This window comes from Panthera tigris, chromosome B4, assembly GCF_018350195.1.
Source record: "Panthera tigris isolate Pti1 chromosome B4, P.tigris_Pti1_mat1.1, whole genome shotgun sequence".
In the NCBI taxonomy this organism is placed as follows: Eukaryota; Metazoa; Chordata; class Mammalia; order Carnivora; family Felidae; genus Panthera; species Panthera tigris.
This window is the reverse complement of record NC_056666.1, coordinates 109,317,275-109,330,388: the sequence shown is the minus strand read 5'-3', so window position 1 is coordinate 109,330,388 and position 13,114 is coordinate 109,317,275. Positions and strand designations below refer to the sequence as shown.

Sequence of the window (13,114 nt, the reverse complement as noted above, 5' to 3'; positions counted from 1 at the left end):
CATTGGTAATGTATACGTGTATACACGTATGAGGATGTATAATGTATATATGTAATGTATGTATAAATATGCATATATAACAAATATGTATATATTGTGCTATTTTGCAACAATTCTTGAAATAATTGTTGCCTTTTAGGTGCAGGAGCTTACAGACCTTCTGAAAGCAAAAAATGAAGAAGATGATCCAGTCATGGCTGCTGTCAATGCAAAAGTAGAAGAATGGAAGGTGTTTTTTTCAGTTGACATAATGGGTTTTGCATTTGTATTTTTGATTTCAATTTCTTAGTTTTCTTTAAAGGCCTTTGGTAGTTAATGACATTTTTATTAGGCAATATTTAATGTACATCAAATGTCCTAGTTACAGGAGCACTAAGTGCTCTCTCTTGTGGAATCCTCTAGCTTATTTGTTAGTAAATGAGTTCTTCCACATCAGTGAGTTAAACTTTAAGCTGAACTTTTTGATAGAAGTCTAAGTCTAAATCATAACATATTTGTCCTCTAAAATAGATAATTCTAAGTAAAATTAAAAAATTTTCAACATAACTCATAGTTACTCTGCATATGTATTATAGTTCCAGGTTTAATTTTAGTTTTTTTAATTCTCACGTCAAATCAAACTATTGGTTTTCAGTGGAAATGGGAGAAAGGAAAGGGATCTTTTAGAATCATCTGAGTTTTTTTCCAAAGAACACCTTTCAGGCTCCTCCCCACTCTCCAACCTCAACCAGATCCCCTGGCTTGACCATATCAGAAGCTAAGGGTTATGATGACTATATATTTTGAAAAAAGTCTGAAGCTATTCTGAATGAGTAATTCTAATTTTAAAAGCTGTCATTTCCATAGTTACTGTTTTTTAACAGTTCATATAAATCTTGTTGGCTATTTGGAATTGGTTATCTGGGAAGCTCAGATAACCTATATTTTAAACACAAGCAGTAGGAGTGGAAATGAGGCCCAAAGAGTCAATTGGAGATTAGTAAACTTTCTGTAAAAGTCCAGAGAATAAATATTTTAGACCATCTGGTCTCTGGTATAACTAAACTCTGCTATTATAACATGAAACCAGCCACAGACAATAGATAGATAGATGAATGAGCAAGGTTGTTTCCTAATAAATCTTTATAAAAACAGGCAGCAGGCCAAATTTGGCCTTTGATTCTGTTTTTTCATTCCTGGATAAAAAGTTTTTACATTATTTTAATTTGGGAGGGAGAGATGGTAGTATAGTATTCTACTGCAGTTTACTTTGTTTTCACTTAATGCCTTTTAAGAATGATAAATAGAGTACTGGTTTATTCTTTTTAATTGCTTTGTAATTTTTCTTTATAGATAAGTTATTTATTTGATTCCCTATTGTGTGACACTTAGCAAGATTCTGGTTTTTGATATTAGAAGCAATGTTTCAGGGGTGCAAGGGTGGCTTTGTTGGTTAAATCCAACTGTTGGTTTCAGCTCAGGCCATGATCTCACGGTTTCATGAGTTCCAGCCCCACATCAGGCTCTGCACTGACAGTGAGGAGCCTGCTTGGGATTCTTTCTCTCCTCTCTCTGCCCCTCCCCCATTCATGTTGTGTGTGTGTCTCTCCCTCCCTCAAGATAAATAAATTAAAAAAAAAGAAACAGTGTTATAATTAATTCTTTATGTATTTGTTATTTTGCAAATATGCAGGTTAAATTGCTACAAGTTGTGATACATATCCAAATATATACCTCCAGTTTGACACTTGTCTTTAGGCTTTATGGTATTTTTTGCCATGAAGTATTTCTTTTTATATTATATAGTTTATTTTTTTGTGTGTCTTTTTATCATAATTAGAAAGGGTTCTGAGTATAAAATTGTTTTCTCGTACTTTCTTCTAGTGGCTCCTAATTTCATCTTTTACATTTAAGTCTTTGAAGCATGTATAATTAATTTTGGCATGAAGAATGAGGTATGGATGCAGTAGACCTACTCAGTCATCCAAACATTATATATTGAACATTTTATCTTTCCCCTACTGAAATAGTTTTATTTATAATATATACGAAACTTCTGTTGAATTTGAATTTATTTTTGGACTCTCTATATGTTTTCTAACCATGTATCTTTGTTTTAGTTATTGTTATGTATAAATATTTGTAAAAGCTGTTCATTTTTCAGCTTTTACATGCTTTCCTATGAACTTATTTTTTTTAATATAAATTTTAGAAATAGTTCTTAAAAATCGCATTTTAGAGACGTCAGGTTGGTTCAGTTGGTTAAGTGTCCAACTTTTGATTTCGGCCCAGGTCATGATCTCACAGTCCTGAGATCAAGCCCTGTGTTGGGTTCTGGGCTGGGCATGGGACCTGCTTGGGATTCTCTCTCTCCCTCTCCCCCTTCCCTGCCCTCTATCTCTTTCTCTCTCTCTTTAAAAAATAAAAAAAAAAGAAAGAAAGAAAAGAAAAGAAAAAGAAGAAATCTTATTTTATTGGATATGTGATAAATTTATAAGCTAATTTATAAGTTGATTTTGGTATTTGGTTCTTCTAGCAAAGAACACAAGACATCCTTAATTCAAAATATTTTATGCCTCTTGGTGGCATTTTAAAGTTTTCTCCATAAAGATTAATTGTGCAAAACTTTTTTGTAGTTGTATGAAGGTATTTATAACATGGATAGGTTTTGGAAGCTTTTGATTGTTGAAAGATTGAATTTCTAAAGCAACAAAAATTTTTTTAAAATGTTAAAACAGCAACTTAATGTATATTTTTGAATCATTTCTTACTTGAACTTAAGATTATACACACAAAAGGAACAATGATACGCAAATAGTTGCTGATACTTTGTTACTTCAAAGTGAATTTTATTTCCTGTATTTTCTTGAAATATGCTAATGGTATATATTAAGAGTATTTATCATAAGTGAAAAATGATTTGTCAATTTTCCTCTTATGTAACAGATCCTATGTTGTTTATATCTAGTTAATTTTGTCTTCTAAAGATGATGAAATTATTGAATATCAGCAAATGTTACATAACCTGAGAGAGAAATTGAAAAATGCCCAGCTTGATGCTGATAAAAGTAGTGTGATGGCTCTACAACAGGTAAAACCTTTTCAAAATTTGGTTTATTAAAGTAGTCAACGTGTCTAACTTAGTGGCTTGCACTATTGGGTATATAATAAAGTCTTTTAAAGTCCAGTCCCAAGAAACAATTAGAATTAAGTTTAGAGTTAGGAATAGAATTATTTTGTGTATTTTTCTGTGTTGATGCAGATAATACCCATATTGTTTTGATTGAGAATTATTTAATAAGAAACTTAAAAACTTTTGTAAACTTAAAAATAGCTTCATACTCTATTAACATTTATCATATCGTATGTCAGTGCTGAAATGTCCTGTATAATGTGAAAAAAGCTAAAAGTGCGGTTGTAATTTGTGCTACATATTTTACTTTTGGGACAGCTGGGTGGCTCGGTTGGTTGAGCATCTGACTCTTGATTTCGGCTCAGGTCATGATCTCACGGTTCATGGGATCAAGCCCCATGTCCGACTCTGCACTTACTGTGCAGATCCTGCTTGGCACTCTGTCTCCCTCTCTCTCTGCCCCTCCCCCACTTATGTTATCTCTCTTTCTCTCTCTGTCTCTTCTCTCTCAAAATAAATAAAGATTTTAAAATACGTAAAATAAAAAATAAAAAGATTTTTCTTTTGGTAGAAATATATTCATGTAGCAGTTATACTTTCATCATCTGGGCTCTGTGGTCATAATCCAAAAGAGGGAAATTTGGGTAGTATTTGGAGGATAAGAACAATTGCAAGGGACAGTATTTTGAATGAAGCACTGTAAGGTGAAAGATGGTAATGGATGGGTCATGAGGAATGGTAGCCTGAAAGTCCTATGAAGCCATTAATGTTAGAAAGTTCTGGAACTCCCTTTGCCGGGATGTTAGCCATTATATCCATCTGTGTTAGAGTGACAGCAGTGTACCTAACACTGTGTAGTGCAGTTGAGGGTCTACAAAGTAGTAGAAGACATAATTTTGATCCATAAAAAATATATTCTATAGTCTTGTTGAAAAAAACACAAGACCTACTTTTTTCCTTACTTTTAAAATGTAGGTTAACATTCATGAAGAAATAACATTCATTATTGAAAAATATTTTATAGGGTATACAAGAACGAGATAGTCAAATTAAGATGCTCACTGAGCAAGTGGAACAATATACAAAAGAAATGGAAAAAAATACTTTCATTATTGAAGATTTGAAAAATGAGCTTCAAAGAAACAAAGGTAATTTCAATGTTGAATAAGTATATAAAGTTATTTTATGTACCATCCAATTTTACAAGTATTTTTATTATGTCTTGTCATTATATGTATTATTGATTTTTCTTTTTGAATTTTATCATAATTTCAAAAAATTATACAGTATGTTATTACTACTTTACATATATTGCTAGTGTTTAAATTTTTAAGTGATGGAGATATTTTCAGTAATTTTTCCCTGATGAAAATTACATTAACATTTATTACCAGATTAGTTACATGAAGAAATGAAAAATGGTGATATAATTAATTATACTTATTTATCCCCTTTTTTTATAATTAACAAAGAATAGAAGAGAATAAAATTGTGATGCATGTAGCAGCATTGTAGATAGTTTTCAGAAGTTCTTTGACTCATCAACATTTGAATTAACCTTACCCAATTTAATGTCTCATCTTATTCTCCCTACCCTGGGTCATACTGCTTTGCCTAATACATCTAAGTAGAAGCACATGCAACATCAATGGTCTTCTGTTGCCACAGCACTACATGCCATAGTTATACCAGGGCACATTAATGCAAACTATTCATGATAAATTCATGACGGATTTAACATAGTTGCTGAAGATAAAAAAATAAAACACAAAGGGAAATAGCTAGGGAGTGTGTATGTGTGTAAGTGAAATAATGGTGGTGGTGGTGGTGGTTGGAGTTGTGGTTGTAATTTTTTTTACATTTTTTTTTGTTTTTTTGTTTTTGTTTTTTGTTTTTTTTTTTGGGAGAGAGAGTGTGTGAGTGGGGGAGAGGGACAGAGGGAGAGGTCTCAGTGTGAAGAACTACATGGGGCTCGATCTCATGACCCTGGGAGTTGGAGGCTCAACACACTGATCCACCCAGGTGCCCCTGTATGTTGTAATTTAGAAAGTGAGGCAAAAGCCTCATTGAGGAGATACTTGAACAAACACACCAAGTGAGGTAGTAATCCAGGCAGGTATCCCTAAACAATAGGAATGAGTGTAAAGGCACTGAAGCAGGAGTGTACCTAGCATGTTGAAGAACAACAAAGAAGCCTTTGTGGCTGGACCAGTGGGCAAGTGGGGTAATAGGTGATGAAATCAGAGGTAACCAGGGACCATGTCATATGGGGACTTACAGTTCACTATAAGGACTTTGGCTTTTATTTTAAGTGAGAAGAAGCACCAAAGAAAGTTTCTGAAGATGGGAGTGATATAATTTGATCCATGCTGTATCTGCAATAGCCCATAGGGGTGTTAAGGACAGAAGTAGGCAAACCTGTTTAGGGCTGGGTTTCCAGCAGGTTCAGAAATGATCAGGTACTTAGTTAAATAGGACATGTTAAGTTTGAGATGCTTATCAGACATCCGACTGAAAGTATTAAATAGGCACTTGTATTTATAGAAGTTGAGATGGAGGACAACAGTCTCAGGCTCAACATATAAATTTGGGAACCATATGTGTAAAAATGGTAGTTGGAGTCAGGAAGCTGGCTGAAATCATCAAAGGAACAAATGTTAAGAAAAATAACAAAGATTGAGCCCGAGGATGCTTTTACTTAGAGGCTAGGGAGATGAAAGGGAGCGACCGAAGGAGGCTTAGAGATAGGGGAAAATCAGGAATGTGTGGAGTCCTGAAAACCACATGAGGAAAGTCAGCAAGGAAGAGAGTAAGCAACCGTGTTTAGAGCTATATCCAATGCTGCAGATAAGTCATGAGGAGCACTGAAAATTGACTGGTGGATTTAGCAGTGGTCATTTTTGGTTTAAGAGAAAGTAGGTAGAGATGAAATAAAACAGTATGGAAACTCTTTTGAAGACTTTGTATGAAGGGAAGGAGAAAAATGGAGTAGTAACTTGCATGAGGAAAAGTGTTTTTTCTTCTTAAAATGGAAGAAACAATCATGCTTCTAGGTTAAAGGAAAGATCCACTAAAGAAAAAAAAATTGATGCATTGATGAAGCAGGACAGAGAGAGAACTTCTGGAGCAATATCCTTGCGAAGGCGTTGGGATGGGAGCTAGCGTTCCAGTGGGGGTAGTTGGTCTTAGGATCACAGAGAACTCATCCATAATAACAGGAAGGAAGGTGGAGTGTGTAGATACAGAAGCAGGTAACTGTGTAGATGACCTGATGGTGGGAACAGGTGGAACTGTATTGATTGCTTCTCTTTTCTCAAGCAAGTTAGGATTGGGGAAGATGTGTTAGCAGTTTGAGGAGAGAAGAAAAGAGAAGGTATATAATGGCTATCTGGAAGAGTGAACAGACTAGGGAAATGTAATATGATTGTTGAGCCAACAACAAAGCCCATTTGTTACACTTATTTCTATGTGTGTGTGTATTATGTATTTATCAGAATTATACTTTGACAGTAGTTTAAACTGCTTTAAAAGGGTGACTGATACCATGGGTTTTGCATATTCCAGCCACCAGGAGAAAAAGAGGCAGTTGATCTCTGCTATCAAATAAGAAACAGGTCTTATCTAATGACATTTCAGTCAGTCCACAGTCCTATGACCCCTAAAGTCACAGAAGGTGTGTCTACTAATGTATACTGTATACCTGAAGTGAATTTGTAAATTGACCGAGGTTTTCATTGGCCAGCATTAGGTTTAGCTATTAGAAATAGAGATTTGGTAAATGGTAGCAAAATCAAGACAGAAGTTTATTTTTCTCCTTGTGTAATGATGTAGAATTAGGCAGTCCAGGGTATTGCCCTCATCTGTTTCATCCAAGATGGACCTTTCCCCTCCTATCCATATCCCAAACTGCAAGGTAGAGGAGGCAGGGCAGGAGGCATATGACACACACTGAAGGTTAGTCAGGTAAATATGTTGTGGAGAGCCATGTGGAAGAAGGAAGAATAGATACTGGGAGGAGTCAGGCTCTGTTACATTCTCCATCTAGGCTTTTTACTCCAGAGAGGAGGGCTCGTTTCTTATAAACATACGTGATCTCCCACACGAATCCATTACCACCTACTTTTAAGTACGTGCTCCAAATCAGTGGGTGCTCATGGATAAGAATGATTTGTGTTGATCATAGGAATACGATATTTACCTCAAGCAACAGTTTGGTAAGGAAATCTAGGTGGAGATTTTGTAGCTATGAAGTTTAGCTGCAAGTGGCAGAAAAAAATCAAATGTAATAGTGTTTTAAACAGGACAGAAATATATTCTTCCATGATGTAAACAAAGTTGAAGCAACTAGTTTGGGGTTGGTATGATACCTGTTCAAATATTGGGTATCAGGTGCCGTGTTACTTGTTGTTCTGCCTATCTTAACGTGTAGTATCCATTTCATGTTCTGAGTGTTTGAGTTCGAGACTTAATACCATATTCCAGATAGCAGGAAGGAGGAAAGAGGCATTCAGTTGTCTCCTTTAAAAACAGTTCCTGAAATACACATATGGCTTGTTTACTTGTATCCCGTTAGTCACACAACCACATCTAGCTGTTGGGGTATAAGAGGAAATTTAGTCTGTATTTCAAATGGCTGTGTGTCTAACTAAAATTGCAAAGTTCTAAGGCAGTGGACAAAGGTTCAACAGTAGGAACAGATAGCTCATGGTTTTTGCCACAGTGATCATTCTTTGAAAACAGTGTTTTACAGTCTTTTATGATCCATAACCTTTCAGCTAAGATTTTATTGAACTTTTTAACTTGTTTTATCATGAAAATAAAAACAAATTTTATTTTAAAGATATAAAACTATAAATTAATATTAAAGGGATTTTCTTTAGTGACACAACTCTTTTCCTGCTTCCCGTATTGGAATCAAGGATTTAAAGGAAGAAGTAGTCAATTCAATTCTATTAATTCATGAATTTTTTTTTTCCCCCTGTAGGTGCTTCAACTCTTTCCCAACAGACTCATTATATGAAAATTCAGTCAAAGGTTCAAATGTTAGAAGAGAAAACTAAAGAGGCTGAGAGAACAGCTGAACTGGCTGAGGCTGATGCTAGGGAAAAGGATAAAGAACTAGTTGAGACTCTAAAGCGATTAAAAGATTATGAATCGGTATGTATTTTTATCTTGTCCATCAAGGAGCTTACAATATTCTTGCTACTTACAGTGAGACTGTTCTATGCTGTATACTGTGTTCCTTTAAAAGCCTTCAGAAGTGCTTTGTGTTCAAGGTTCTCTTACTCAAACTTTTGAGTAGCATTTACTTTTCAGCAAGAGAACTGTTTTCTAATCATTTGATCAAAACATTTTGCCCTGATAAGCAACTTTGGTGAGGCAGCAAGTTTAGTTTTCTTGTCTAGATGTGACACCATTGGTTTATTTGATAAAAGTTATTTCAGGGACAGTTTTGCTGCCTACTGTGCCGACACACAGTGCTTACTCTGTACTTTTGGTATTTTTAAATCTAATTACCACTAAAACAGGCATCTAATGGCTTACGTATTCTAATAGTATCACTGATTTATTATTCCTTTCCTACATTTTGTTATGTGTTTTATATGTCATTTTCTGAGTCACTTTGTTATTAGGATGCTATACTGGGAAGTTTCAGCTGTTCCATTTTCCATCATTATTGCTGGATTTGGTTTTTGAAAGAACAATAAAAAGCATTTAATGACACAAATCTTACATATATGTGTACTTCCGCTTAGACTTAATAAGAAAATAAATTCATGAATTTGATAATTTATTCAAATAAACCATGTTATACTTAAATTAGATTGGATATTTTTCAGGGAATATATGGTTTAGAAGATGCTGTTATTGAAATAAAGAATTGTAAAAACCAGATTAAAATAAGAGATCGAGAGATTGAAGTATTGACGAAGGAAATCAATAAACTTGAGTTGAAGATCAATGATTTCCTCGATGAAAATGAGGCACTTAGGGAGCGCGTGGGTGAGTCATCTTTTAAGTCCATAGTTTGATCAACCCTAATTGTCAAGTCATTTTTTTGTTTTCCTTCTTGTTTATTCAGTATTACTTTAAAATAGGTGAGTGTTTTTTTTTTTTTTTTTTTCTTTTCCCAAATCAATCCTCTAAAAATATTTAAAACAAAAGTGGAGCTGCTCTGATTGAAGTGGGGTTGAGGATTAAATGGGGTTGGGATGGTGGGTGGTCAGACCTGGAGCAGGGTTTTATTCATTCTGGATCTCTTCATTAATAATTGCTTGTTTAAAAACTGAAAGTCTACTAAGTTAATACCACACGTTAGAAGTTAACCACCCCCCATCTGTATGACCCATGTTAGTTTGCAAAGTGCTCTTGTTCAGGTAAATTCATGAGGACATTTAGAAGTACTGGTTAAGTACTTGACTTTTATATTTATGCTGCTTAATTTTTACTTTGGTCTAGGATTTTAAGGTTACTATTGATTCTAAGAAGTAATTGGTAAATTTGGCTTGGAAGTTTATTGATTTCAGTAAATAGTTCATTAATGAGTATTTTTCATTTGAATGTTAAATTATGACAGTGCAATCTAAATTGCTACTTTGAAATGAAAATAAAAACCGAAATATTGATTTCATTATACTTGGTAAATCCCAGTTAATGCTTTCTTAGAGTTAAAATGATCATCTGCGAAAACTATTCTCTAGAGGAAGGAAAAGTAAATATTTATAAAGATGATTTATTTGTAAAATGTATGTAAGTACGACCCAGAATCATGCCAGTACCCCAGGTTAGCCTTCTGATCAGCTTCAGATCACAGCCCACTTTAAACTAGAGGTCGCTAAACATGACTGAGCCAATTGGACAGCTGTCACAAACACCAGATTGTCTGTATTTGAAAGCCTCCAAATCTTGGTTTATACTGCTTGAGACGATCTTCATGTCTACTCAGTAATAGAAAGTTAGGCACGCTGGGGACATCAGACTAGTAATGATAATGTAATTTATATTGATATTAATAATGACTACTGTGTGCCAGGCATTGGACTAAGTATGTTATATGGGTTAATTTTTTATACCCTTGACAACAAGCCGAAAAAATAAATACAGTATTATTCCTACAACTTAGTTAATAATTGACAGTGAGAATTGAGTGCAACTCTGTTTTATTCCAAAGCTTTTGTTCTGAATTAACACATTCTAGGACTTTCATGATAACCTAACGTGGAGAAGAAGACTGATCCTGAAATATATTGTCAGGATTTCCATTAATAATTGTGATAAAATACTGACTTGTAAGGTTATAGTTCAAATATCTGGAAATTCTTGCACAAAAAGTACCCCATTCTCTAGTGATACTGGCTAAATAAGTGATAATCATTTGCTTGATGATAACCAATTGCTATATGAAGTTTTTATAGTTCATTTGATTGTTGATAAGGTTTTAATTGTATTGCTTTCTATTTTAGGCCTTGAACCGAAGACAATGATTGATTTAACTGAATTTAGAAATAGCAAAAGTTTAAAACAACAGCAGTACAGAGCTGAAAACCAGATTCTTTTGAAAGAGGCAAGTGTGATGGTCAGTTAGTTATTTTCTGGTTGAACTAAAAAGAAATACTAATAATTTGTACTTTGTAGATTGAAAGTCTAGAGGAAGAACGACTTGATCTGAAAAAAAAAATTCGCCAAATGGCTCAAGAAAGAGGAAAAAGAGCTGCAACTTCAGGTATATCCAAATCTATATTTGCAGATATATTCCAAATCTTTAAAAGAATCATTGGAAAATGAATTGTCAGGAGCTGAAATCTTCTGTATTTTAGAAATATTAACATGGGTCTTCTACAAGTTTAATAAATGAAATGAAATAATGGCCTGATGAGAAGTATTTGAGTATCATTGGTTTCTATCCTAAATCTGAAACAGGTAAAAACAGAAAAATAAATAAATAAACAGAAAATAAGTGAAAAGAAAACTTTAGAATCATCAACTTTTGAAAACTTCACAGTTGGTCTGTTAATTTCTAGGCAATTCCAATACATTGTGATCAATAATGATAGAATTTAGTAATTTCTACATTAATATATGTGGCTGTTAATATTTTTTCCTTTCCTTAAGAGCAATGCATTGAAAACTTTTTGCAGATTATTCTTTTTAAGTAATGTTTTATTGAATAAAAATTAACTTTTTTATCTTACTTGGTATCAGGAGAATAATTGGTTTAGTTTTCTAATAGCCATTGCATTGCCTTTTTTTCAGACCATAGAGAAGGAATTTTTTTTTTAACTTCACCCAAGTCCACAAGTATCTGAATAACAGAGGGTTTTTTCATTGGTTGGTTTGGTTTGGTTTTGGTTTGTTTCGATTTTTTTAGCATCATGGTCTCTATATCAAAAAATTTCTAAAAGGAAAAACTCCATAATTTATTAACATATTAACTAGCTTACTCATTCATGGTTCTTAGCTATTTTATATGTCATTAAACTATTTTAGTAGTTATTAACAAACACTTTAATATAGAATAGGTAAAGAATGATAGAGAAGCTAAAAGTCATATTAGTTTCTCATATTATTAATATTAAAAGTGAGCTGTGGGGTGCCTGGGTGGCAGAGTTGGTTAAGGGTCTGACTCTTGATCTCGGCTCAGGTCATGATCACACAGTTCTTGAGATAGAGTCCCACAGTTCTTGAGCTCTGCACTGACAGCTTAGGGACTGCTTGGGATTCTCTCTGCCTGTCTCTCTGCCCCTTCCCCACTGGCACACACTCTCTCACAGAATAAATAAACTTAAAAAGAAGAATTAAAAGAAATAAGCTAGATTAGAAAGTGGTATAGGCTACATGTGGATCAAGGATTTTGGAAATAATTCTTTTGTTTGAGTTAGAACTTGATTTTACTTTTTAAGAATTAAAGGATTGGAATAATGGAGAACTCTTTTATGTTTCTAATTTTTAATTCTTTTATGTGTAGGATTAACCATTGAGGACCTAAACCTAACTGAAAACTTTTCTCAAGAAAATAGAGTAGGAGAAAGGAAATTCGATTTTGCAAGCCTCAAAAATATAAGTGAAACACAATTAAAGGTAAACAGTATAAAGTGTTGTTATGGCAAAGAGAACGAAGAAAAATGTTATTATCAGTGCTTTCATTTCTGCCTCCCATATTTTATTTTGGACATTGCATCTTTTTGTAGTTGTTAAATAAAAAATAAAATGAAACTTTTTAAAATTTAAATAACCTGTTAATCCAAAGATTAATGAGACCTTATTTACTCTGAATATAGATTATGAGTTCAGATGAAATAGAGCTGCTGCATAGGAGACCTTCATTCAGTATTCCACAGTTATATCAGAATGGGCCAGAAGAGAATGTCACCATAGGATCATTATCAAGAATGTTATCTGAAATTCAACATAGTGTAGAAAGTGAAGTGGATCCTTTGGTCTCTTTAACTAAATATTCTTCATCCATACAAGTAAAAGATAATAATTCACCTCCAGAAATGAATACAATAAAGGAGATTTTTAAAGCACCATGTCTACAATCTTTAAGAAATCTAGAATCATTAGTCATTACCTTTAGTAGGAAGAGCCATGAAGAAATAGATGACTACTTATACTCTCTTTCTGACAACTCCATGAAGAATGTGTCTAGAAGCCATCAGGTACTTGAGAAAACTAGTTTCACACAAAAACGGTTCATCTTTACAAGCCCTATCAACAGCTTCCGACTTGATGGAGAAGTTATCACTTAGGCAAAAATCTGTGATAGTTTGTGAACAAATTCATGATAATAGGGCTGACATGGAAAAATCACAAGTAGCAACAGCAGAAGATGAACAGGTTCATACCCAGATAAAATATGCTGATACCAGTTTGAAAGAAGGTATAAGAAAGAGTGAAGTACCTTTACAGACAGAGGTTTTGAAAAGTGAACTTGAAGTTAATCTTCCAGATCCTGTGCCTATTACTGCACAATCAAAATCACCTCAGATAGATCCACTTGAA

At 33.8% G+C, this 13,114-nt stretch overlaps 1 protein-coding gene across 1 annotated transcript in view; it reads left to right on the top strand.

The window, feature by feature from the left end:
- The window catches only part of CEP290 (centrosomal protein 290), a 91,407-nt gene that overhangs the window by 11,909 nt on the left and 66,384 nt on the right, over nt 1-13,114 (top strand). Inside the window, 8 exon segments of the mRNA XM_042992851.1 lie at nt 140-229; nt 2,948-3,070; nt 4,137-4,260; nt 8,097-8,269; nt 8,953-9,115; nt 10,576-10,676; nt 10,748-10,835; nt 12,078-12,190. Of these exon segments, the coding sequence (XP_042848785.1) occupies nt 140-229; nt 2,948-3,070; nt 4,137-4,260; nt 8,097-8,269; nt 8,953-9,115; nt 10,576-10,676; nt 10,748-10,835; nt 12,078-12,190 (975 nt within the window).